This window comes from Theobroma umbraticum, unplaced genomic scaffold, assembly GCF_002168275.2.
Source record: "Theobroma umbraticum cultivar Fairchild unplaced genomic scaffold, ASM216827v3 scaffold_4.1, whole genome shotgun sequence".
Lineage (NCBI taxonomy): Eukaryota > Viridiplantae > Streptophyta > Magnoliopsida > Malvales > Malvaceae > Theobroma > Theobroma umbraticum.
Genome location: NW_018397258.1, coordinates 6,045,008 through 6,071,158, shown reverse-complemented (window position 1 = coordinate 6,071,158; position 26,151 = coordinate 6,045,008). Strand labels below are relative to the sequence as shown.

Here is a 26,151-nt window from a genome sequence, read left to right as displayed (position 1 = left end):
TTGTGGGATGAGGAATATAAACTTAGCACCAAAAAGGAAAAAAATGGAAAAGAAGCAGTGGGGGCCAAAATACAACTTCAAAATTCTTCAAATCAAAGTTGAATTTCGAACCTTTTCTTGAACCAAATTATTCTTCAACATTTCAGACTTTAAGTTATAAGGACAACAAACTCAAACCCAACATTAACATTTTTGAAGAAAACAAAAGTAAAATCAAAACAATTCAACAAATAATTCCATTAACAACAGCTCATAATTAGACAAAAATTCGGTTAAAACCAACAATAACACCCCTGAACACAGGTCAAATCTTTGGAACCCGAGTTGGAAAGAAAGTAACTTCATTTGCTCGAAATGAAAGTCAAATCTACCATAACATCAACTTACTAGAAACCCAAAAATGTTGAAAAACAAAACAAACCACCATTTAAGCTTCCAAATGAACCCCAATTGTCTGCAAAAAAGAAAAAAGAAAAACAAAAATTACCCTGGATTCATTGAGGTTGACTTCATTGCTTCCGGCCATGGCTCAACAAAACAGACTCAATAACCCCAAGAAGAAAAACAAAAAGGAAAAGGTTTGAACGAACCCCACCAAGGAAATGAAACTAATCTTCACAAAGACAGCCTCATAATAACAAAAGCAAACGTTGTTTTTTTTCCTTTTTCTTTTGTCTTCCAACTAAAACTAAGGTAAGAGCGTGTATGTGTATGCTCCCCTTCTTCTCTTATCAGGTTTCTTGGGGTGTCTTTTCTTTGTACTAAGCGTCTCTCCCCTCCTTCTCTTTTTGATTGATTCCTCGTTCTGAGGTTTTTTTCTGAACAAGAAGAGACACTTCCTTTCTGAAATAAGGAGCCACGAAGAAAATAAAATGAGAGAGAAAGAAATTGAAATAGAAAGAGAAAGACTCTCGAACACTTCTCCACACAGAGGAAATAAAGACAAGAGAGAGGGAAAGCAAAGATATATATATCTATCTATCTATCTATCTCTGTTATTGTTAAACAAAGAAAGTACATAAAATATACACAGAAGGAGAGGGTGTAGGGGGAAAGAAATGTTTTGGGAGAGTCAAAGGGGGCATAGGGAAAGAGAAGCGACGGAGGAGGACGGAGACGATAGACACGACAAAGCGGGGCGGCCGAATTAAACTGTTTATGTGGGCCCTATGTCCCTTCCCATTTCTTTTCTTCTATAAACGAACTTCCTTTTTTTTTTGTTTTTCTTTATATATAAATATTTTTTAATTGAATATTGTTATTTTCTTGTTATAGGGTTTGTTAAATTTTTATAATTGAAAATTCCCCTTTTTCTGTTATACTCCCATTTGCTACCCAACATTTTCTTTTTTTTTTTCAATTAATGATGTTATGTGAATCAGAAAGTTGAAAACTTTTATATTTGGCTATTGGCAGACCTCTTTTCTTTGTTTTGGATTTTTTTGACTAATCATTTTATGTGTTTCTTTTTTATTTTTTTTGGCAGAAAACGTGCTTTTATCTCCAACAGCTAGTAAGAAGATATCAAAATTTATCAAATTTAGTTTTACGTTGATAATTTATTACATTAATTCATCTTAAAAGTAGAACAAAATTAAAGAGAGAAATGAAGAATGATAATGACATAATGATCTTAGTTAGTAGTATTAGAGCCAAATAAAATGATGCAATTTCTATTATTTTTAGGGAAAAAAGAAAGGGGTAATTTCATGATGCCGTAATATTCCTTATTCCATAAATATTTGTACTTGAAACTTGGACGATAGGATCGGTTCGGACCAGTATTTCAAAGGAAAATATTAAAAAAAGAAAAAGAAAATATGAAGGGAAAGTACTACTTCAGACAGTTTCTGGAAATAGCCAAAACCTAGCCCTGGCAATAGCTGTACTGACCAGAAATTTTCGCTAAAAACAAATGAAAAGAAGGAGACAAGAGTTTCCTGCGTGCGGCCGACGCCAAGGCACGTGGCGACAAAGGGTTCCGTCTCGACTCTTTTGCCCAAAACCCCCGCGGGAAATCCCGAAGGTACCCTCCCCAACCCAGTCAAAACCACGAAACAGCCACTGAGGACGACGTGTTTTGTCTGGTAGCGGAAAGCGCGTGACGGCATGTTTTTTGTCAGATCCTGGGGGAGGGGGAAGAAGGCTTTTTCCTTTTTGAATTTTCCCTTTTTTTTTTGTTTTTGGGGGTTTCTGCTTTCTGGGGTCATCTTATGTGGGCTTTGGATTTTGTCGTATTCCGTGGGAGCGTGTATATCTATCCATCGTGGGATACGGACACGTGGCATCCCGTGGGCATTCCCATTATTTGAAGGGCCCCACGTGAACACACTCCCCCAATCCTCAAAGGTCTCATTCTCACAACAAGTTGATACGATGATCAAAGAAGGGGGAAAAAAAAAAAAAACACACTCAGAGGTGGGACCCCTAACGGGTTCGTGACCCCATGATGGCCAATAAGCCCTCTGGGATTGCCACGTGCTCTCGTTTCAGCTTGCTTTTGGGGTTGATTGATAGATTTTTCCTGTGACATAGGAAGTGGGTCCTATCAGTGAATCTCCGCCGTTGGATTTGTTTGATGAAAAGATCCAAGCTATGATGTCGGGAGCCAAAAAAAAAATGTTAACAAAACAAACAAAAAAGAAAACGCCGGGTACTTTGTTGCAGACATGCTTATTTGTACTTAAAGCCAATCGGGACCATTGGTTAATTTGTTTTCCCTTGATGGGAAAAGTCTAACAAATATAGTATTCCTAAGATTCTTTGGATTTGAATACCAAACTTTCTCCCTCCCCAATTGCCTATATGCCATAGATTTCCTTTTATTCCTCCCCATCTTTCCCAATCCAACTATCCAACCCTTTATTTCTTTTTTCTTCTTGCCTTGACCTTGTCTCTTGCCAATATAAAAAGGAATAACCCAAAGTTTGTTTATAATAAACAATATTGATTTTAGATATTGATGGTGATGATAGGATGACAAAACAAAGCCAAAATAAATCAAAACTCCAACATAAGAGGTATGATAGTGCATGTTAAAAACAATCCCATACATGCAATTTTATGATATAAGTGTAAGAAAGAAAATACTTATATCTTCTTCAATCTTTACGAAACTTACAAAATAAGTCGATATAATCCAAATGGTAGCAACCAAATGGTATGTTCTATGTCTTTGAGTTCTTCTATATTCTTTTCGAAATATCTTGGTAGTCTAATCAATAAATAGAAAGTAATTTCCCACATTTATGCTTTAATATGAGATGGAAGAAAAAGAAAAAGGGAAGACAGGAGGCAGTAGGAAGAGTTGTTGTCGTATATGAAGGTGGCTAAGCATGTGCCACGCACACCCCATACCAAACAAACACTGCCGTGTTGCTTTACAATTGCTCGTTTCTCTTTTTCTCCGCCTCTCTCTTCTTTCCTCCTTTTAATTATTTTAGTAGCAAGTAATTAGTATTCTTTTTCTTCTCTAGCTTTAGACTACGTGTCGCTCTCTATCGTCGTTTTAGCTATGTACCAAGTGTAGTAGTCGTATTTATCTTCGTTATCTTTTGGATTGAGGGCTTTTATTTTGTTTGTTTTTTTGGTCGAAAGCAATTTAACGTGCGGCCCACCTCGGTTTTGGCTGCTTCTGCGTTAGGTCAACAACTAGGAACAGCTTTTGGCTGCTTCTGCCCCTCTCCCCCTAACACTTACACACAACCCCCCACCCCAAAAAAAAGAAAAAATTTATCTACAGTAAGAATTCTAGAAGTGACGTTGAACACGTTAAGTATATTAATCTAATGTATATCCTCTGTTTATGACGTTGGCTGGCTGCCTCTGAAGGTCTGGCTGCCCTCCCTTCTAACATCAACACTTACATCATCACATTTTTCTTGTTGATTGATAGAAGTCTGGCAATTTCATTTTCCTTTTCTACCTACTATTTTCCTACGATGAATAGGTTGCACAAGGGCTACTGTTTTCCTTTCTTTTTGTTTTTTTAACCTCCATTAAATGATGGGTTTGCATATAAAGTTATTGACAGTTCCGACACCTATGCCATGTTTTAGTCATGGGCGTAGTATACAAATCTTAACAGGGACAGTTTCTTTGTATTTACATGCAAAAACCAGTTTGTTAACCGTCACTGAAACCCCATTTTTAATAGGAATAAATAGTTCAATTAGGATTTTAACCTCTTTTTTTATTTGTTTGTCATTTGCATTCTCATTCAACTAGGATATCTTATGCTACAAACAAGAAAACCGCTAAGATGGGCAGGAAACAAAAGCAAAAACAATAGAGCAGGGGAGGAAAAATAACCCGCTCAAACCGAGACAAAGAAACAAGCAGAGCTAAAAACAATCTCCAAAGCAAATATATGAATGAAACCCATGTCAATTTAAGACCCTATGCTTTAAAATTTGAATCTTGGTTAATAGATTGAATAGGAAATTTTCAGTTTAACTTTGCAACAAGATAAGACTGCTCCCTCCTTGCTCTACGCTAATCTAATGCCTTTGACTCCCAAAAGATAATCGTACTTAACTATAAGCTAATGTCAATGAATGCATTAAAACGATATATAAAACAATTAGTAGAAAGTATTACTCGTTTTGCGTTCAGCTTAACACTTGTTAAACGTACAAAACTCCTGTAAACAAGCGGCAGTCTAGAGAAATCTGAAAAGAGTAGCATGCAGGCCTGCCGCCTGTTGAAAACTCAAACCATCTTTCGCCCATTGAAATCCTAGGCACTAGTGTCCAACAAGGATTAGAAATTATGAAGGCAAGAACAATGATAGCACGAGGACCTATACAAACCTACTACTAATCTTTGTTCACAATTTAATCCCACCTACACTAATGAGGCCAAATTTCTAGTACGACTGATAATCAATACTATTACAACTTTATAAAAATAAAAACAAATTGTCTTTTATCATCATTTTCTTCAACCCAATCTGCTAGTTGATTTGCTAAACTTTTCGTATTGTGAAAAAAAAGTTAAAAGTAAAGTAGAGATCAGCGACTTCCAAGTGTCTTACAAGTCACAGGTTGCATGCCAACTTTTAATGATTCATACACTGAAAAGACTATCTTTTCATCTAATTACACCTAAACCCCACCCCCCCAAAAAAAAAATAAAAGGGAAAAAAAAAGAAAGAATAAAACCGTTCCTCTTTTTGGCATTTCCCCTCCTTTTGCCTCCACTAGACGATAACGAAACAACTTCCAAGCGGGGAAAAAATTTTTGGGGTATCGAAGACAAACAATGTACAATGAATGTGATGAAGGCTTTGGAAGATTATGTTTCTTCTTGCCTTAAGAAAAAAACAGAAAAACATTACCTAACTATGTACATTGTATGTGTTTGGCCTTTGGAGTGACTAGGTTATTCTCCTTTTAGAATTTTTTTTTGAATAAAAACAAGCTTTCACATGCCTCACAATCAGCTTTGATCAAAGTGTTTATCCTTTTTCGTTATTAAAGACACACTAATAAAAAGTACTGTACATTGAATTCTATATGCATAGATAAAAGCTGAACGAATGAACCTAGCCTCTATATCTAACAAGCCCATAATTTTTTTTTTTAAAAAAGTACATGGTTAGGTTAAGAATATACCCACTCACAAACTCTCTCTCTGTCTCTCTCTCTCTTTTTAATATTAATTGAATCACGAAGATTTCTAACTTATTTAACACTATAGTATAATATCTTGAACTCAAAACCTAAAACTGTTTAGAAAAGATATATACAAACGGGTTAAACATATTATCACTGTACCATATTTTAATCTGATTGCAGACATAAAAGACATGGATACTTCTCCGTTGATTTTGTGTTGGCATGAACGGAGGGGATGATGATTTGTTTGTTGGAAGGAGTCAGCTGTACATGAATTGGCCCGAGTGGGATCGTTAATTTGGGTACGCGCGTGATTGGACAGTCAGAAAACCCTTTGGTTTTTGTCCCTAATAAAGCTGAGATATGCATATTGAAGATTAGGGCGAGGTCATGCAATTATGTTTTTATCGTTTCACAAAGTCAAATTCTGCATAATATTCCGTCATTTTCAGTGGTGGTGGACGAGAAAAAACCGGCCCGTCTAGCTACGTGTTGATGAGTAGCCACTGCCTTTTTCCGTAGCCTTGCTGATGCAATGCTTAAATCTAAACGATAAGAACGAATCCATTGGCTTTATTCTCTCTCTTTTCCCCTATCTCATTATTTTCCCCTTTTTTAATTATAGTTTAATTAAATATATATTTTTTGAAATAATAATATTTATTGCTACATGAGTTGCAAATGAATATTTATTTTTTAAATAATTGTTATAAAAATATATAATTAATTATTAGTAATTAAAACATTTTTAATATTAATTTATAAACTATTCAATACTAACTAAAAAAAGAATTAAAAATTTTTTTTAAAGAAATTCATTCAATGTAATTCAATTTTTTATTTACAAATAAACATTAAGTCATACTTTAATATAGATACCAATTATATTTTTTTTTTCAAAAGATGAAGTGAACACGTCAATAAATTAATTTATTTTCTATTTTTTTAATCCATTAAAGAAAACACTTATTTAAATATTTAATTCAATAATATATGCACGTATTCTTTGTTTTAGAAGCTGAATTCCTCTTATTTCAAAATTAAAAAAAAAAACACATTGCTCTAAACTTCGTAGAATCCAAGGCTTAGCCATTTCTTATTTTTGTTTTCTTTCTTGATTATTCCTTTGTTTCTTTAATTTGTCATGGGTATTCAAATTGTTGTTTAAATCAAAGTGCAATGACTAATTATACTATATCTTAATGCATTTACAAAGTCAATGATGAGTAGTAAGTAAATAATTATTTAGTATACTTATAACATATTACATGTTGAAAGCTTCTGATTAATTTTTGCTTAACCCCAGAATAAATATGCTCGATATAGTTTGAGCATGTGTTTAATGCAATCCCGATTATTCATCAGGAAAAAGAAAAAGAAAACTAATAAGTATTTGATTACAAGAGGGAAAAAAAAACAAACCCTCCACTTAGAGAAATGTGAGAGTGGAAAGAGCATTCCATGGTTCCATTGGATTAAGTATGTACTTAATAGGATATATAGTATTTAATGGATTAAACGGATGGAGTCAGAGTGCATGCTATCAAGCATTAATTAATTGGGATCATAAGCATTAGATAAATGACAAACTCCAAATTTAATATAGTGAGGCCAGAGAAAATGATGATTGAAAGCAGTGGTGACAGTGGTGAAGGAGATAATCAGAAGAAACATGGAATAAAAATTAACAAGAAAAAAAAAAAGACCATGGTTTTGCCATTATGCGGTTCCCTGTGGTGACAGCACTGGGTGTGAGCACGTTTACAAGATGTCTCAGGGGAGACCGTCTCACCAATAGCCATTAAAATTTATTAATCACTGACCCAATACTTTTCTTCATCTTTTAAATGTTTGGGGGGTTGTGAAACTGAAATAAGTCTGTAAAGAGTGAAACATGTGTTTCTTATTGATTGAAACTTGAAGGGACTTGAGAATAGTTAAGTTCTGTGTCGACTGTTGAAAGGAAGTGAAGGAATGATCAGCTGAACTTTGAATGATAGGTGTGCATGTATTTGTAGTTCGGGTTTGTTAGTTTGTGACATTGTCTTTGACAGAAATGTCGTGTCGTTGATGATGTTATATTTTGATTATGAAAGAATGATGATATGGTGTTTTTTTTTTTTGTTTTATGGTAGAGATGGGTCAATAGATTAGAGTTCACGCACATATAGCATATTGATTTGAAAGGAAATTGAATGTTGATATCAACTAATGGCTTTATTTGTTCTTTGAAACTATTTGCCATTGTTGAATGAACATTTTCTTGGATCCCATAGTGTCCTGATGAAATTAGTTTGCACACAAGCATTGCTTTTTTGAAACTCCAATACTTAATCATACAAGTTCAGTCCAATTTCATTATAAAACAAACAACACTACAATGCCAATCTAATATCTCTACTCAAATTTCACTGGACTCTCTTATTATTTCAATTAAACCCAATTGACAAGCTTTGTTCTAATTTCTTGGTTTATGATTAATTAGCTTGCCTTTTAACAAACTCCATAAACCTCCCTTTGTGGTTGTGGACTTGTCCCTCCTTAGGAGTGTACCGTCGGTTATTGTAATCGATAGTTACAATCGACGTTTGTTCTGATCGGTCTCGTCGACTAATCAGGCCGATCATCGGGGGGACTCCTTCTTCCCCGAACTGATCGAAAAATCGACTTAATTTAATTAAAAAAAAAACCCATCGGGCCCCCATCGGCCCGCCCCGACCTCACTAATTCCCCCCCTTTCGAGTCCCAACCTAATTCCCCCCATCGCCGACCTAACTCCTTCCCCCCCTCCCTCGAATCTCGACCTGATTCCCCGCCCCCCCCCCTCCAGCGAGTCCAGACCTGATTTCCCCCGACCCCCCTCCTGCGAGTCCCGACCTTTCCTGCTTTCGGCCCGAAGCAGCCATTGACCTACCATCCTTCACCCTTGCTTATTAGTCTCCCATTATCAACTGTCACTGGAAGGTAAAGTAGGTCCATTGATCTCACTTTCAAAAAATAATCAAAACCGACCTTTTAAAAATCAACCGAAACTGACTTTACATCATTGCGGTTCGGTCGGTTATATTGTAGAAATTTTTGGTCGGTTTTTTGTAACCGACCCATGCACACCCCTATCCCTCCCCACAACCCGAGAAGGCATTGCCCCGTGATATAATTCTTCAACTCTCCAAAGTGAGGTCAGTTTGCAACTAATGAACTCTCCACTATGGGGTTGTAAATTTCTCCAACAGGTTGCAATGGCAGTATAATCAAGGCACTGACTAGGGTTGGCTCAAATAATGGATTTAGACGGCCACAGTTTGCTAGAAGGGATGGGTTGTTAGCAAAAGAAACTTTTAAGCCCATTTTTAACCTGACCCAGCGTATTTGGGGGAGACCAGTTTGTCTTTCCCTTCAGGCTTATTTAACTGAATCATTTGTCTACTTAAAATACAAAAGGGAAAATAATGTTGCTGCTCGTTAGTTCGATTTGCAATTGAAACTAGTAAACCACTGCCTAAAATAATGTCGTAACATGACCCAATTAACTCAACTGCTTCAAGAATTCATGGAGGCCTGTATTTCTTCCAGAGTTCTTCCCTTGGTTTCTGGCACAACCTTGGCCACAAAAAGGACAGAAGCTGCACAAACTCCTGAATAGAGAAGAAAGGTACCTGAAAAAGAAACAGCTGTTATTTTTCTGCCTTTACATTTTATCAGTTAGGCACATTTTAATATCTAGTGACCCCAGAAACCTAGTCACCTGAAGGGCTCCAATCCATCAAAAAGTTGAAAGTGTAAGACACTGCCCATGCACCAAACCAATGTATTAGATTCACCAAACTTCCAGCTGCCCCCTTAACATTGATGGGGAATATCTGTTACAACATATATAGTTCAAGCCACTGAGATTTAATATCGGTATGAAGAATATCTTGTGAATAAAACTAATATACGATCAAGCTGCATGTACCTCCGACATTAGGACCCAGGGAACTGCTCCCATTCCAATTGAAAATGAACCCATGAAGATCTGATTGAATTTCAATATTATAATCAAGAATAGAGTATACGTCAGTCTTTGTATGAAACAATGATGTATGACTTATCTAACACTTATTCAGCTTAATAAAATCTGTTACCAGCATTCCACATAGCACAAACAATGGAATCCATTCTTGAAGAAAGTTGTGCTCCTGAGATGAATGAAGAACTTAGCATGCTAAGAAGAAAGGATGGCATAAACTATATACGAAGCAAGATGACAGAGGTTAAGAGACACAAGATTTAATCTCAAGCAATGAATAAGGTGTTCAACATCTGCAAATTAACCCTGTAAAGATGACTTGAGGATCAATGATTAGGACATAATCATGATGACATTTGTGATTACCTTCATCAGAAATGATATTGCTGTGAGAAAGCATCCCAAGAATGTGCCTGTTGAAGAAACCTGAAAGAGAAGAATTCTGTTTCAACTACAAAAGGCTTATGGTGTTGCAAACTTTGAAGTGGTAAGCGACCAGCAACTTACTAGCAGAAGGGGTTTTCTTCCGCAGTTATCCACTAAGAATGCACCGCCAGCAGTTATAGGGATCTGTAATCATTCATTTAGGTGCTATGGCTTGGATTATGTGTCTTGAAAATTAAAGGAAACAAGAGAATTGATACCTGAATACAGGCAAAAGCTATTATTCCGATTTTCCCTGAAGCAAAGCCTGCAATAGAAAAATATTCTTTGAGATCAGCACTTACTAAGAATGAGTGCAAGAGAAACCAGTTAAAACAAGTTTGCTAATCTTGTGACCTGCTGAAGTGAAAGTTTCACTTGCGTAAAAACCAACTCCATTTATCCCTCCGAATTGTTGAAACATCATTAGTCCCACACCAATCTGAGAATGACCAATAAAGTAGGACTTATGATCAGTTACTAAACAAAAGCTCATTACGTATCGGTCTGCATCTGATTAGGTAAGGCAGGTGCTTACAATGACTGATTGCTTGTATTTTCTTTGGAACAAGTCTAGCATACTGGCTTTAGGTTGGTGCTCTAGAGTTTGCAGATAATCCTGTCAAGAAGTTCAATTCGTGACCTTAATGTCTACCTTGTTTTTAATACAAATGTTGAAATTCTAATGCTGAATGTTAGTACTTGGATTTCAGCTGCTTCATGAGAAATATCAGCATCATCTCCATGGAGTCTTCTCAGAGCATTGTAAAACTCCTTCCGGTACCCAGACTTAGCCTGAAATAATAAATTAAAATCTTATTCTGAAAGGGATGCAATTGCCTGTTTCTTTGGCACTTGACTGCTTACCAGCCATCTTGGAGACTCAGGGATGAAAATAAGACCCACAAGCTGTACTAGACATGGGATGATTCCTTTAAAGAAAGAAAAAAAATGAATAAATAAATAAGCAAAACATATTGTTGAAGGGACTTAAATGAATAGACAATCCTTGGTTCTACATTCTACCAGTTAGAGCTAACAGTCGCCACTTCAAAACTGTCCCTGCTAAGAAGGCTACCGATGCTCCAATGACGATCATGAGCTGCAGAACAAGATCGGGTTAAGACAATAATATATCCCATTTAATGTTTACTTTAGTCGTTGTTGTTTCATTTGCTTTCATCATATGCTCCAGATTCATGCACCTGATTCAGTGTCGCTAACCCACCACGGAGATCCTTTGGTGCGATTTCAGCTACATATATGGGTACCTGTTCAAGTATTACAAATCACAGTAAGGACGATAAGCTCAGAAGGAAGACGAAGAAATTCAGTAGAACCACGTACGACGTAAGCGAAAATTCCTATTCCGTATCCAGAAAGGAATCTTCCAATATCAAGTGACAAAGCTCCCTGTGCAGGGAAAGAAAGATAAGAATGAGAACATGTAAACTTATCTTGCTTGAATATTGCTTCAGAATTGAAATCAAATGGACACAAAAACTGCTGGTATAAACACAAACCTTGGAGAAGTAAATAGCTATCCATCCTGTAATGCTGAAGACAGAAGATATTCTCATTGCCTAATTCATTTTCAAATACAATTGGGTTAATATAGGATTCATTCTTCGCATTCATATTTGCAAAAACATTGAAAGGCTATGTTAAAAATTTTATGCGTTACCCCTTTTCGGCCTAGGAAGTCTGCAATTCGCCCACTTGTGATTGCACCAATCATTGAACCGACATTGAGTATGGAACCAAATACTGAAAACTGTGTGTGGGAATGAAAAGGTTATAGAATCCATATGAGAATTTATAGAGGAGTAACACTAAGATGACGCTTCATCAGAAAAGATAAATGATCTGATCAATGCATTAGTTTGACTTTAGAAAAAGTTGAGTTAGATAGGTCAGTCTCATTCTTCAGTAAAAACCAGTTACTGTGCCCCTGACTAACGATTTCATTCGACTGAAGGCTTCACAACGATTACATCTAAAAGTCCACTTAGGCTTAGAAGAGCAGATGTTGCAGTTTTAAGAGGGATGTACTCCTACTAAACAGAAAAGCCTGGCTGAAATTTATGAAAAATTGCGCACAAGATATCTGTACGTAGGGTTAGTATTACTGCATAGTAGAATTAGTATTTATGAATAAGATTAGGATCAATACTTCGGACTCGGTTTTAATACCAAGTGATGTAATTTCTGCATGACTAAGATCTTTCTCTCGATGAGAGGTAGCTGGCTTACAATTTTCAGCAAGTGTCCACACAACTCATCCCAGAGAACTTACCACCTTTCATATCCTACAGGTACAGTGCCACAGAATGAAAAGTAAATAGACTTCACCAAACAGAAAAAGGAAGCAAGGAAGAAAAGAAAATAAATGGCCTAAACATGCGTGTGGATGGAATTACTTCAACTCAATTGAAGTTGTTCGAATTGGGGGGAAAAGAACTTATAAATTCTTGAACCAACCTCCGCAACTGATAGGTCAAGATCCTTTGTGATAGCAGATTGAACAGGTGCTGAATATCCCATCTGAAAAAAGTAAACAAGTTTGAATAAGAATGCTATTCATTTGCGTACTCAGCAATTACAGAGTAATGGTAACAACTTTTTAATGGTTCACAGCTCCTTGAACAGATTCGGTTTTGCAGGAAGCATCGCAAACCAGCATGTTGCCAATTCAAGTTGGTTTAAGCACACATAGGTGATCAAGAGTCAAGTATTCCATCAATAACTGTGAAGTTCAAGCGTCTGGTGTTCGTATATGTGACTAATTAGTTAAGTAAAAGAGGATCGGTGACTTACACAAGAGCCAAATTCATAGGAGCCCAGAACTGCTACAAAAGTACTTAGAAAAACAACTTTCAGTAATCCTTTCCTGTTACAATCCTTGTGGAACTTGCCATCCCCATCTTTGATATTTGTATGCTGCAATAGTGGCTCTTTCATCTCAGCTTTCACACTGCTCTCACCATTTTCAACATCTTGGTTGATGGCCATTTGTTACCTGAAGCAATAATCAAGGTGGGAGATACTTAAGATGAAAGGAGATTCTTTTGTTATAAGTATCTAGGCATGACATTAACCCATATTTATATATATATATCCAAACACTATAAATTTCAAAAGAACTACTCACTAGAGAAGAAGTATGCCTGTTGTATGTCCTGATATTCTGGAGGGAAAAGAAAAAGCTTTCACATGGATGCCTTAGCTATATTTGGAAGTACATGCATTATTAATGCCATAGAAGAAGATAAAAAGGCCAGGGAGAAAGACCACGACCAGCTTTAGGTTGCAGGGATTATAGTAGTAGTAAATACAACAAGTTGCCATATGCTCAAAGTTGCAAATAAATAAATTATTTCTGAGTTTTTTTTTTTGGAAGCAAATAAATTATTTCTAATAAACATGTGAGTGCAACTCAATAGGATCTACGGCTGCTGGAAATTAATTCCTTTAGCCTTTGCACTTAAATTTCTAAACTATCTTCATGTGGCAGATGATTGCAGATCTATGATATTCAATACTGATGACTTGATCGGAGTAATAACATCATCAAATTGCCTCCCTAACTAGCCTCTCAATCCATTGTTGTTCTACTAGTGGATTACGAGAAGGCATACATGATTTCTTACTTGCAAACAAGTCAAGTCATGCTACAACATCAAGTACATAATTAAGGAATTGCTCTCTCCTAAAATAACATTGTCACAGTTCTTCGGAGTGCTCTGAAATGATGACATGTATCTCAAAATTCCATTGTATGGTGTATACTTCAAAATAAGATCAAGATGGGATTCACAGCTGTTGCAGTTTAAATCATTTTGCAGATTCGATCTCCACCGGCGGAATCACTAGATGCTGAACTTGCTGCTGCAGAAACATAAGAAAAATTTATCATGTGACAAATTATGAATATAGAACAAAAGTTTGTCCTCATTAGGAATCCTATGTGCATCTATGATTTCAAATTACTAATATTTATCTATTTCCTAAACAATGCAGGATTGGCCTAGTAGTTGATACTTTTCTTTCAAAGTGTTAAAATCCTAGGTTCATATCCTTGTTCCCCTCTCGAACTCCCTCATATGTACTAAAAGTATTAATGTCCATAGTTGTAATTGCATTACAACTTGTCAAATGTTATTGGAAATAGAGAGATCACATGTTAATATTTCAAAATTTTTTGCGTTGCCATCCTATCCTCATTATCCTTATGACATGTTGAAGGATGGCAATCATGCTATTAGATTAATGATAGTGTGCAGTGGAACATCAAACTGACAATTTTCGGAAGGGATTTCTCATTTCTGCTATGAGAGTAGATTAGAGGTTACTTGGTTAGGGTTACTAGTGTTGTTAAGGCCCAAACTTTCATTATTGAAAAATCTCACAAAGTGAGACCAGAAATTTAGAGATTCCTTAAAGTGATGCCAACGAAAACGACAAAGATGCCTCAAACATATTGGTTGGTAGATCCAAGAATAACATTTTTCTGATTTTTGCAGTCCGATGAACATATAGCAGAATAAATTAAGGACACAATGAAGCATAATTTGATTGATGCTAGTTGTCATGAGCCTCTTTGTATAAGGTTATAATGGGGTAGAGTTGTCTAATAGATTAAATTTCTTGGGCTTTAAAGACAAATGTTTTCATTTTAAATAATGTAATGATACTTGGTTGTGTACTTATAAAAGTATGTTATGTTTTTAAGGGAAAGAAAGGAGTGTCTCCATTTCACACACTGTAACGATTAATGGTGACATATGTGTTGTTGGAAATCTCAATGAATTTGTTATGTTTACAAACTATTATTCGCTTAAGTGATGAAGAATAAAATTAGAACAAAAAAGAAAATATAATTGGACTCAAAGTCTCTCTATAGTCTTTTCATTCAACAATACCACTTATAAATACATTTACTAGAAAGAGAAAAACATTAAAACAATATAGCATGTAAAATAAAATGAAAGTGCAATATGCATGTTTTAAATAACCACTTACTTGATCACATGTGGCCAATACTAGCACTGTGCAGCGCTCGATTGCAACCGAGCAACCAACCGCAACCGTCGGTGGTTTTGATCAACCTCATCAATCGAACGGCTCCACCGTCAAGGGGGACTCCTTCCCTCCCGAACTGATTGATTAATCAGCCAATAGGCTTTGTTTTTTAAGGAGGCAAAAATACAAAATTACCCTTCATTAAACTCTTCCTAAAGCAACATTTTTGTTATCTGTTGCTATCATTTCCCCTTTCCCTTGACCCTTTTAATTTTTCCTTCCCTTTCAACCTCCCCCTCTCATACTAAACCTTAAACTAACAGCCACCAAGCAAGTGGGTTCTCTTCCATTCTTCAACTAGTGCTTCATTATCAGTCTAAATTATTGCCACTGCAAAGTAAACTATAGATTTTGTTTTTTTGTGAAAACAACAAGAGAGAGAAAGCTTGGGAGATTATGAAAACCAACCCGAAACTAACCGAACAGAAGCCCTTTAAAATCGACCAGAATCGATTTTAGATACTATGCAGTTCTGTAGGTTAGAATAGATTAATTTTTTTGTCGACTTTACAAAAAATAAAACCAAAAACTGACTAAATCGACATTTGCTAACTTCTATCCAATACAGACCTACTACTCAACATGACAATAACTATAAAGGAAAAAATAAACTGGCATTAACTAATAAACTAAAAACAATTGAGAATAAATTGAAGAAGCCAAACTAATTCCTAATCTTTGGTTCTTCAGGTCAAGTCTCATTCTTCAACACACTTCTTTGAGATTGACTTAATGAGCTCCCAGTCTTTCTTGTAATAGTTTGATTTTGTCATGTGATTGGAACATCCGCTATCAAGGAGCCATGAGTTTGTCTTCTCATCACTAGAAACCAAAATAACCGTGTAGTATGCACGTTTTACATAACCATTTACTTGACCACAATATGTGACCAATATAAACCCACTACTCAACATGAAAATAACTATAAAAGAGAAAACAAACTGGCATTAACTAATAACTAAAAACAATTGATAAACAGTTATAAGTAAATTGAAAAAAGCTAAACTAACTTCCTATCTTTGGTTTTTAAAGTCAAGTCTCATTCTTCAATAGGTGTAAAAGCTTGTTAGCTCTTTATAGAGGGATGAGTAATAGACAAATTGTAAGGTTGCCTTACTAGTTAAAGTATGTTAGTGGCTAATTATCTAAGGCTTCCTCTATAGCTCAATGATGGTGCATTTATACTTTCGGTTCCTTTGTGATCTATTTTCAATAATAATAAAACATTTTACTTTTATTTGAAATCAGTGGTTGTATATATGATATTCGTTATGCTCTATGATTTTGTTATTGCTTTTCATAAACTAACTCATGTTTATAATTTGTGTTTATTTAGATATAATTGAATTCCACCCAAACATTGCATTGGATGTTGTGTACTTAAGCTAAAGGACATAGTCCTTGATAATTGGCATCAAAGTAGACTCTAGGGTACTAGTGAAGTGCCATTAAAGACAATGGATCCTTGTTGAAGTGGGAGAGGATGTCACAGCATCAAACAGAATATGTGCTCCTAGTGGATAGAGTCATGAGTCCCACATTAAAAAAAGATTCTAGTAGAGAGCCAAGGAAAGATTTCATGGTTTTAGAGAGGGTCATGAATCTCACATCAACTGTGCACTAGAGTGATACTAGGTATTTAAAGGTTAACTCTAAACCTTTTGACTTTTAAAGTGTTTTTTGTGAGATAAAACCGTAAGACCAATAGGTCAAAATGAAGAACACCTTACAAAGGTTGGTGTAGATCATGATACTAGTCCATATCAAATTTAAAAATGTTATAAAATAAAATGCTAAACTCTTATACAAGGTCATTTTCCTTAGCTGAAATGAGCAATTTCTATAAATGAAACCTTTTCTTAGCCTAAATGAGCAATTTTTGTAAATAAAACCTTTTTGTTGTATAACAGAAGCTAAAATTTAAAAATATATGTTTGATATGTTATTGAGATGAGGTTGTGATTATCTTATTCTCAAGTGTAAGTCAATGTTTATAAGAATAAATGTATCTTAGTTGCTGGTGATAATGTTAATCTCTTCTAATAATGCAAGGTTTTTGAGTAAAATTTTACTTAGTGCAAATGTTCCACTATAGTGAAGTTGTGCAAAATGTAGTGGGGTTATTCTAATAGAGGGAGATATAGTGTTGCAAATAAGTAAAATACGATGTGCTAGATGTAATAGGGAGAAAGATTAAAGTAATTCTTGATGTTTTGAACGTTGTGACAAATAGTAATGAATAAAGTGCACATAATAGGTAAGTGGCAAAGTAAGACACTGAATAAAGAAGATAATCGGTAAATACATGATTTGAGAGGGAAAATTTCAAAAAAGAGTGTGTGCTAAGGAAAAAACAATTACTTAAGAACAGTTATTGAAAAATGCTTAAACGCACATAATAGGCATTATGTATCTTGGAGTAATGAATTTTTCTCTAAGAAATGACCATTAAGAGTAGTGGACTTTTCTAAAAAATTGACATTAAAGGTGTAATGAGACTCTTTCTTAAGTAAAAATAAAAAATAAAAAGAGAAAAAAAATAAAAGAGAAGAGGAAAAAATAGTTATATTTAGAAAAAAATTAAGAAAAAGTTGTCTTAACTATATTCATATCTAAACCACTAACTTAAGCTCTTTAGAACATATCAAGAATGAAACTAACTTGTAAACCTCGTCTACTTGTCTAAGATTACTTTCATTATTATTTGTATGGTATAGTAATACTACTCATTTTGCTGACTTTCATTATTAAACAAGTTATGCTTGTTGTGAAATAATTTTTTATAATATGAGAAACATAAATATGCTAGTAATGAAAATTGAATATTTATATTTAAAACTTAATTGGCTTAACTTTTTTTTAACTTAAAAACTATTATGAAGCTTTTATGAAAAATAATAGTTTTTAAAATTAAGTTAAAATTGTTTTGTAAGCTATTTGGTAAAATAAATAATATAAGTTCTAATTTTAATTAAAATTACTATAAAGAGTATTCATATCATCCTCAATAATCTAATAAACTAAAACGAAACAAGTTTACTTTGAACTTATATACGATTTTAAATATTAAAATAAAAGAAATCCATATAAAAATGGAACGGCTCTTAAACTTTGTATAGTAGTAATAGTATTAGATTTTTGTTGATCTAACAAGCAATTGGATCATGATGCTTCAATTCTCTGAAAAATAAGAAAAAAGAGGAAACAAAGTATCTGATATTAAAATCATATTTGGTGAAGAAGAGAAAAAAATCTTTAAATAGTATGCAGTTTTAAATTTTTTGTCTTCTTTTTTCTTAATCTTTGTAAGGAAAAAAAAACTCAAATTTTGTTGTTTTGTGTTTAGTTTTTTATTTTTTTTCTAGTAATCTTTGTAAAAAGAGGTGGACGAGAAAGAGATCGCGATTTGTATTGAAAAAGAGTGATTTAAAAAGGGATGGAAAGGAAGGGAGATCGATTGAGAGAGAAGGTGTTTCTTGAAAAGTTAACCTGTTTTTAAAAAAAGAAAAGAGATAAAAGCAAAAATCAAGTCAAATAAAATTTTAAAAAATTCTTAAAAAATAAATTTTTTATTTTTACTTTTAAGAAATAGATAAATTAAAAAAAACCCTAACAAACATTTAAATGAAAGAACATATTAAAAATCTGAAAAAAGAACTAAAATCAATTTGAATAAGAGATAATATTTACCTTCAAACTATGTATTATTTATGCAAAACGCCATTTATTTCTATTTAGCCACTTTCAAATTCAAACGGTTTAAAATAAATCTTTAATAAAACCATTCAAAGTTCAATATCTAAACCACTAACTTAAGCTCTTTAGAACATATCAAGAATGAAACTAACTTGTAAACCTCGTCTACTTGTCTAAGATTACTTTCATTATTATTTGTATGGTATAGTAATACTACTCATTTTGCTGACTTTCATTATTAAACAAGTTATGCTTGTTGTGAAATAATTTTTTATAATATGAGAAACATAAATATGCTAGTAATGAAAATTGAATATTTATATTTAAAACTTAATTGGCTTAACTTTTTTTTAATTTAAAAACTATTATGAAGCTTTTATGAAAAATAATAGTTTTTAAAATTAAGTTAAAATTGTTTTGTAAGCTATTTGGTAAAATAAATAATATAAGTTCTAATTTTAATTAAAATTACTATAAAGAGTATTCATATCATCCTTAATAATCTAATAAACTAAAACGAAATAAGTTTACTTTGAACTTATATACGATTTTAAATATTAAAATAAAAAAATCCATACAGAAATGGAACAACTCTTAAATATTGTATAGTAGTAATAGTATTAGATTTTTGTTGAGCTAACAAGCAATTAGATCATGATGCTTCAATTCTCTAAAAAATAAGAAAAAAGATGAAACAAAATATTTGATATTAAAATCATATTTGGTGAAGAAGAGAAAAAATCTTTAAATAGTACGCAGTTTTGAATTTTTTGTCTTTTTTTTTCTTAATCTTTGTAAGGATAAAAAAACTCAAATTTTGTTGTTTTGTTGTTTAGTTTTTTTTTTTTTATTTCTAGTAGTCTTTGTAAAAAGAACTGGACGAGAAAGAGATCGCGATTTGTGTTGGAAAGAAGTGATTTAAAAAGGGAGGGAAAGGAAGGGAGATCGATTGAGAGAGAAGGTATTTCTTGAAAAGTTAAGTTGTTTTTAAAAAAAGAAAAGAGAAAGCCATTTTTTGAATTTTTTTAAATTTTATTTTAAAAAATTTATTTTTTAAGAGTTTTTTAAAATTTTATTTGACTTGATTTTTACTTTTAAGAAATAGATAAATTAAAAAAAAACCCTAACAAATATTTAAATGAAAGAACATATTAAAGATCCGAAAAAAAACAAAATCAATTTGAATAAGAGATAATATTTACCTTCAAACTATGTATTATTTATGCAAAACGCCATTTACTTCTATTTAGCCACTTTCAAATTCAAACGATTTAAAATAAATCTTTAATAAAACCATTCAAAGTTCAACACTTGCATTTTCTCAATGTTGAAATCATGGGAGGGAGTAATCCATTAAAGATTTGGACAAAGCTGTTACTTTCCAAGTAAAGCCCTAGGGGACAACATGTTGAATTTATTCTTCTCATCTACCGTTAATAAACAGTTAAGACACAAGTTAATCTGCATTTAGCAGTGTAACACAAAGGCTTGGAAAAGACGGATTACATAAAACTAACAACCAGTGGCGACATGCAGTAATAAAATAAAAAAATAATAGAGGAATGTCGTTTATTTGCTACAAGCATTCAAGAGTTTGCCCATGGAAAACAGACGAGGTGGAATAGTCAAATGGGCAAAGTTACTGTCACTGGATCCTCCACGAGATTTGTTACCATCTTCTTAAGAACAAGTATTCTCAATTCTAATCAGAGTAAGCAGACAAGGTCAAATGTTGTTGCATCATATTCATGGGGAATGCTATGCTTAACTAAGTCCTCCCCTATAATACTTTCATTCCTCTCCGGTATTTAATAAAGTAATGGAAAACTTCATTATCTTTTCCCAATCAATGCAGAAAAAGAGTTTAGGGATTCCTCGACCTCAATTCATCAGCAGCAAAATATTTTATTCCACGTTGAGTAGATATAGTGGAAACTGATGTGACCATGACCATTAGTATTAGAAATGCAAACGTACGGTTTCAGCCCTACCCCATACTATTATAATTGGAATCCAAGTTTATTCTTAAAAATCCCATCTAACGACTGATTACTCCTCATGGAGATATATTTTAGAAACAAAGACCAAGCATAACAGTCAGATGCTTGTTCCTATTGGTTCAACCGGAAAGGCTAGTCTCGGCTTGAAAATGTCATGGTCACACTAATTGTCAAGTTGAGGTGGTGGTTGGTCTGTCATCAATCAGGAAAAGTGGCCCTTTGTCCTGCTCCTGCAAGCCTTCAAGGATGCTCCTTTGTTCAAACTATTGCAAAGCCACGCTGACTCCTTCCTGCCTCTAATTCTCAAAGTCTTGCCTTATTACCTGCTCCATTTTCACACCCTCCCCAAACCCAAACCAACACGTCGACATTAAATTAATTCCTTAATCAGACAACTTAAAACAATAAAAGAAAACAAAGAAGAAAAAAGGCATCTTTCTTTCTTTCTGTTTTTCATTTTCTTCTGCAACCAAAACAACCGCCAAAGTCTCAAGCTTTCCAGGGAAAGAGGCTGGAGTTAGCTATTCAATGGACAGGTTAGTGAAAGCGGATGTGAAAGAAGTAGAATTAGTCTTCAAGAGAGGTCAAAGGAACACCACAACTTTCCGTTTAACAAATCTCATGCATACAATGTCCGTGGCGGTTTCTTTAACCACCAAAAACCCATCCTTCTTCTCTTTTAACAAGCCTTTTTCCATCATCCCACCCCTCTCATCTTCATCCTACACTCTCCTTCTCTCCCCGCCGTCTGATCAACCCCCTCTGACCAATCCTCCTGATGCCATCACCGTCAAAACCATCATGCTCCCTCTAGGAACGGCCCATCATGATGATCTCAGCCGCCTGTTCTCCAAGCCTGGACCCCACTTATTCAAGGACGCTACTTTACCGATCTCCTTTGTGGGTCCCCATGTGATTGAACATCTCGTTTCTAGCCATACCCAGATTGCGGAAATTGATCTCTTTTTGAACAAAGCAATTTCTGGGTGTCCTGTGAATCAGCTCACAGGCTTACTCAAATCTGCTGTCGTTTCAGGGAAAGCTAAGTTGGTTGGTACCCTGATTGATCATGGTGGAGATGTTAATGATAAAGATTCTAAGGGAAGGTCCTTGATCTCCCTTGCTGTTCAAGCTGGACATCTTGAAGTTCTCAATGTCTTGATTTCGTCTGGTTGTGAAATTGACAATTCAGTTGATCACGTTTTGCACCATGCAGCAGCAATAAATAGAGTAGATTTGATGGAGGTCTTATTTCGAGCTTGTAAAAATGTGGACTTGAATTCTGTTGACTTTTGTGATAGAACTCCAATTCACATAGCCGCAAGTTACGGTTATACTGATGTGATTCGGTTTTGCTTATCAGTTGGAGGGAACCCTGAAGTTTTAGATGTTAATAGATGTACTCCACTTCATTTGGCTGCCCAGGAAGGTCATTTAGATGCTGCGGAATGCTTGTTAGAGGCTTCAAGTTTTGTTAAGTACGCCTTGAACAAACAAGGGAAGACTGCTTTTGCACTTGCCGTTGAAAATGGGCATTCAAATTTGTATGATTTGTTGCAGTTAGGTGATGCTTTGAACCGTGCTGCGAGGATTGATAATGTTAATGGGATAAAGAGTTGCCTTGCGGAAGGAGGAAATGTGAATGGGAAAGATCAGAATGGATGGACACCTTTGCATAGGGCTGCATTTAAAGGTCGAATCGAGAGTGTTAAGGCTTTGCTTAACCATGGTGCTAAGGCTAACCTTGTTGATGACAATGGGTACACACCGTTGCATTGTGCAGTGGAGGCAGGACATGTTCAAGTTGCTTTGTTGTTGATTGCTCATGGAGCTAAAGCTAATGAGAGGAGTCTCAAAGGTGTGGTTCCTTTGAAATCTGATTGTTTTAAGAATCCCCCTCCTCTGGTTCAGCCTTTGTGTTGTGAGAAGGAACGAGCTTGACTGGCGGATGGATTGCCTGTTTTGTTTTTTCTTTGCTGTAATTTTGAAACCTGTACAGATCGTTCAGTAAATTTTTCACTGTATAATGTGGATGGTGTTACTTGCTTGGTCAGAGAGAGCGCGAAGAGAGAGTGTGTTTCTGCTCCCAACCAAGCATTACCTCCGGTTCTTAGGAAAAACATTGCCTTCTTGACTCACTCATCCGCATATACTTTGAGGATCAAATTTGGCAGCCCAAAATGAATTGGGATTTTGGTTTTTTCAGTGTTAGCTGCCTTGCGTTTCAAAATTTGATAATTTATAGTTCCAATTCCTGTTTCTTCCATTCTAGCTTCTTGGCTGATGATCCTTTCATGTTTCAATGAAATGAGAAAATTCATAGCTTATTGGAGTTCAATTTGGCCTTGCTAATGTATATTCTAAGCAGTGCCCTACTACCTACCAATGAATTTAATTCGGAAAAACATACTCTTTCTATTTTTGGGCCAAGTAAAAATGACTAATTTCCAAGGATTCCAATTGTTGGATCATGGGATTTGGGATTCTTAATGAATTCCATCACTTATTGGAACAAATTGGACATAGGTTGGTGATATAGCTACAACTCCAATTCCGATTCATATCAGCAAATAGGCAAGCTACGGGCCATCATCACCAATTGACACTAATATCTCATCATTTGCGTCGGTATTCATTAATTTTTGCTCAAATAAAGTTGGTCTCTTCTTTTTTCCCTACATACAGAAGCATGATAAGTACTGTAATAAAATTAAATTATGAAAAATAGCATAAAATAAAAAATACCCATAAGCAGTACTCATAATATTAAATGATGAAAAATAAAAAAAAATTGGGTTTTCAAATAAAGCATCTTAATATAGTACTATAAAAAGAAAAAAAAAAGATGAAACACCATTATGAATTAATATTATCCATTAAATTGGGCTGTTGTGAGTTGTGAAAGGGAGAGTCCACGATGGATTGAGTTTGAGCCTCATTTTCAACTACGAGCCCAAATATAGCCCATCCCAAGAATCAAGACTAACGTGAAATTAGCAGCTAAAAGGAGTAAACCATGTAGCAAAACATTTTACTTCCCGCCAAATTAGAAAACTTCAGTCCCACCAAAAAGATAGGTTTCCACGTGGGCATCCAAGTGAATTCAAACCCAACCAATGAGAACGCACTTCACTCACTCCCTCCACGTTGGAAATCTGCGTGCTGAAAGTGGCAGCCACTTTGGCGATCCGCGTGAAACCCAAACAACCAACCAAAACGCACCTTCTCCCTTCTATATATTCCCAACGCCCAGAATGCAAATTCCTACATCTGCCACCAAAAGCATTTTCAAAATTCCAGATACCTTCTCTGTATCACTAGTTTCTCCTCATAAAGAAAAAGGCTCTTGCAATCATGAGCTCTGTGGCAACACCAAAGGGAGGCCGAGGCAAGCCAAAGGCTAAAGCGGTTTCCAAGTCTAGCAAAGCGGGTCTCCAGTTCCCTGTCGGCCGTGTCGCTCGCTTCCTCAAGAAAGGACGATATGCCGAGCGTGTTGGATCTGGCTCTCCCGTCTATCTTTCCGCTGTCCTTGAATATCTCGCGGCTGAGGTTTGTAAAATCGAAAATTCTCTATAATTTCTGGGTAAAACTTTTTAAATTCTCGCGAGGTCGTTGACTGATCTGTGTGGGATTTTTCTAATTTTACAGGTTTTGGAGTTGGCTGGGAACGCTGCGAGGGACAACAAGAAGAACCGAATTGTTCCAAGGCATATTCAGTTGGCTGTGAGAAACGATGAAGAATTGAGCAAGCTGTTGGGAGGTGTGACGATAGCGAATGGAGGGGTTTTGCCAAATATTCATCAGAATCTACTGCCTAAGAAGGCTGGGAAAGGAAAGGGCGAGGTCGGTTCCGCTTCTCAGGAATTTTAGAGGGGGAGGGTATAGTAGCATAGTGGGTCATGTTGGTGGGTTGGGTATTGTTGATAGCATGTGATGAAAGTATGGTTTTACATGTGTAAATCTCTTTCTTAGCAATGAAAGGGTAGGATGGAATTTTGCTCTAGCATTTGTGCAGTTTCTTGCTCTCTTTACTCATTCCTGTTTCTATAGCTCAGCAAATTCCAATTCCGTTTCATATCACGTATTTTGTATTTATCTTTCATGGTTGCGTAGCTTTTGATAGGTGCTTGCTTTCTTTCTTTTTTTTTTTTTCCCTTTTTTTTTTGGCTTTTTAAGAAGCCAACAAGGCTTAAGCTTTGGGGAATAACAAATTGAAGTGAAGGAGTCAAAATATGTATAGTCAACTGCAATGGAGATAAATATTTATTGAGAAACGAGCGTTGAAACTTTCATGATTGCTCGATAGGGAAAAGCAAATTACTTAATTATCCCTGAGTTTCACAAAACAGAGAAGAGAGGGACGAAGACGCTTCCAAAAATTGCCCATATTTAATCCTTTTGTCCAATTTCTTTCTCTTTTTTTATTATTTCTTTCATCCAACTTTCACCGGCGTCAGCAGTAATTCCGGTGGGTTCGCGAGCTTCGGCACGATCCTCACCCTTTGCTCTCTATTTCCCGTTTCTGATCTTCCCTCTCAAGATAAGGGTAAAAAGGTAATTATGGTTCCTTATAAGCAATTCTTTAATGAGTTATTATTTCCATGGGAATCGATACTAATTTATTATTACTCCATTGCCCTGATTTGTGATTCTCTGCTGAGATGGTCACAGTATTGGGCGATTTAACAAAAAACATAACTTCTCCCGTTACAACCCAGAAGGCAAGGAGGCGGATGCCCGTAGAAAAGGTCTAAGAAGGTAATGGAGTGTGCGCTAGGTGTTTGTAAAAATGATTGAATGAGTTTGAATTTTTTGGGTTAAACATTGCAGGGAAAGGATGGTGTGGCTGAGAGACATTGTGCCAGCTGCTCAAAACAACATAAACACGCACTTCATATTGTTGGACAAGGGCAAGATAACCTCGGATGGTCAAAATAAGATGTGCTTGGCGCTTGCGGCGGACAAGACGGCGGCGGTTCACTTGCAGCTGTGGGGTGAGGAGTGTGATGCATTTGAGGCAGGTGACATTATTAGAATGGAGAATGGCATTTTTTCCTACAACAGGAACAATCTGGTGCTGAGGGCAGGCAAGAGAGGGAAGGTAGAGAAGTTGGGAGAATTCACCATGGAATTTGTGGAGACACCAAATATGAGCGAAATCAAATGGGTTCCTGACCCTAATAATTTCAATAAGTATGTGCAACACTCTGTTATTTCCCCTCACTCACGCATTTTCCCCCCAACTCCCTAGGTTTTTCATTTTCCCATGCCGGTGTAGTTGTACTTGATATATTTGTTCAAGGCCTTGTAACCAGTTAAGCTC

General features: G+C 35.3%; 4 protein-coding genes across 4 annotated transcripts; 3 read left to right on the top strand and 1 right to left on the bottom strand.

Moving 5' to 3' along the window:
- Positions 1-8,937: 8,937 nt before the first annotated feature.
- Positions 8,938-13,062, bottom strand: LOC110413335 (sugar transporter ERD6-like 16). Its single transcript, XM_021424103.2, has 18 exons — positions 12,868-13,062; positions 12,532-12,594; positions 11,735-11,824; positions 11,574-11,633; positions 11,398-11,463; positions 11,256-11,321; positions 11,077-11,152; positions 10,918-10,982; positions 10,753-10,845; positions 10,589-10,669; positions 10,408-10,492; positions 10,272-10,318; positions 10,135-10,197; positions 9,994-10,053; positions 9,743-9,796; positions 9,574-9,633; positions 9,364-9,478; positions 8,938-9,274 (listed from the first exon to the last, which is right to left on the bottom strand). The coding sequence occupies exons 1-18, from the start codon at positions 13,060-13,062 to the stop codon at positions 9,159-9,161; spliced, it is 1,455 nt and encodes a 484-aa protein (XP_021279778.1). The 3' UTR covers positions 8,938-9,158.
- An 8,062-nt stretch (positions 13,063-21,124) lies between these two features.
- Positions 21,125-23,109, top strand: LOC110413483 (protein VAPYRIN-LIKE-like). Its single transcript, XM_021424313.1, has one exon. It carries the CDS (start codon positions 21,357-21,359, stop codon positions 22,767-22,769), a length of 1,413 nt encoding a protein of 470 aa, XP_021279988.1. The 5' UTR covers positions 21,125-21,356; the 3' UTR covers positions 22,770-23,109.
- Positions 23,110-24,083: 974 nt separating this feature from the next.
- On the top strand, positions 24,084-24,844 carry LOC110413485 (histone H2AX-like). The gene is made up of 2 exons (XM_021424317.2): positions 24,084-24,377; positions 24,477-24,844. Exons 1-2 carry the CDS (start codon positions 24,183-24,185, stop codon positions 24,696-24,698), a joined length of 417 nt encoding a protein of 138 aa, XP_021279992.1. The 5' UTR covers positions 24,084-24,182; the 3' UTR covers positions 24,699-24,844.
- A 301-nt stretch (positions 24,845-25,145) lies between these two features.
- LOC110413486 (Nucleic acid-binding, OB-fold-like protein) lies at positions 25,146-26,082 on the top strand. The gene is made up of 3 exons (XM_021424318.2): positions 25,146-25,382; positions 25,500-25,586; positions 25,659-26,082. Exon 3 carries the CDS (start codon positions 25,666-25,668, stop codon positions 26,077-26,079), a length of 414 nt encoding a protein of 137 aa, XP_021279993.1. The 5' UTR covers positions 25,146-25,382; positions 25,500-25,586; positions 25,659-25,665; the 3' UTR covers positions 26,080-26,082.
- Positions 26,083-26,151: the final 69 nt, after the last annotated feature.

Excerpts from the sequence above, each read along its gene's own strand:
- LOC110413335 (XM_021424103.2), bottom strand. The coding sequence starts at position 13,062 with ATGGCCATCAACCAAGATGTTGAAAATGGTGAGAGCAGTGTGAAAGCT. Across the intron at positions 11,464-11,573 it reads TAGCTATTTACTTCTCCAAG|GGAGCTTTGTCACTTGATAT; the intron begins GTTTGTGTTTAT and ends TTCCCTGCACAG. Across the intron at positions 10,054-10,134 it reads GAAGAAAACCCCTTCTGCTA|GTTTCTTCAACAGGCACATT; the intron begins GTAAGTTGCTGG and ends CTTCTCTTTCAG.
- LOC110413483 (XM_021424313.1), top strand. The coding sequence starts at position 21,357 with ATGGACAGGTTAGTGAAAGCGGATGTGAAAGAAGTAGAATTAGTCTTC.
- LOC110413485 (XM_021424317.2), top strand. The coding sequence starts at position 24,183 with ATGAGCTCTGTGGCAACACCAAAGGGAGGCCGAGGCAAGCCAAAGGCT. Across the intron at positions 24,378-24,476 it reads TTGAATATCTCGCGGCTGAG|GTTTTGGAGTTGGCTGGGAA; the intron begins GTTTGTAAAATC and ends CTAATTTTACAG.
- LOC110413486 (XM_021424318.2), top strand. The coding sequence starts at position 25,666 with ATGGTGTGGCTGAGAGACATTGTGCCAGCTGCTCAAAACAACATAAAC.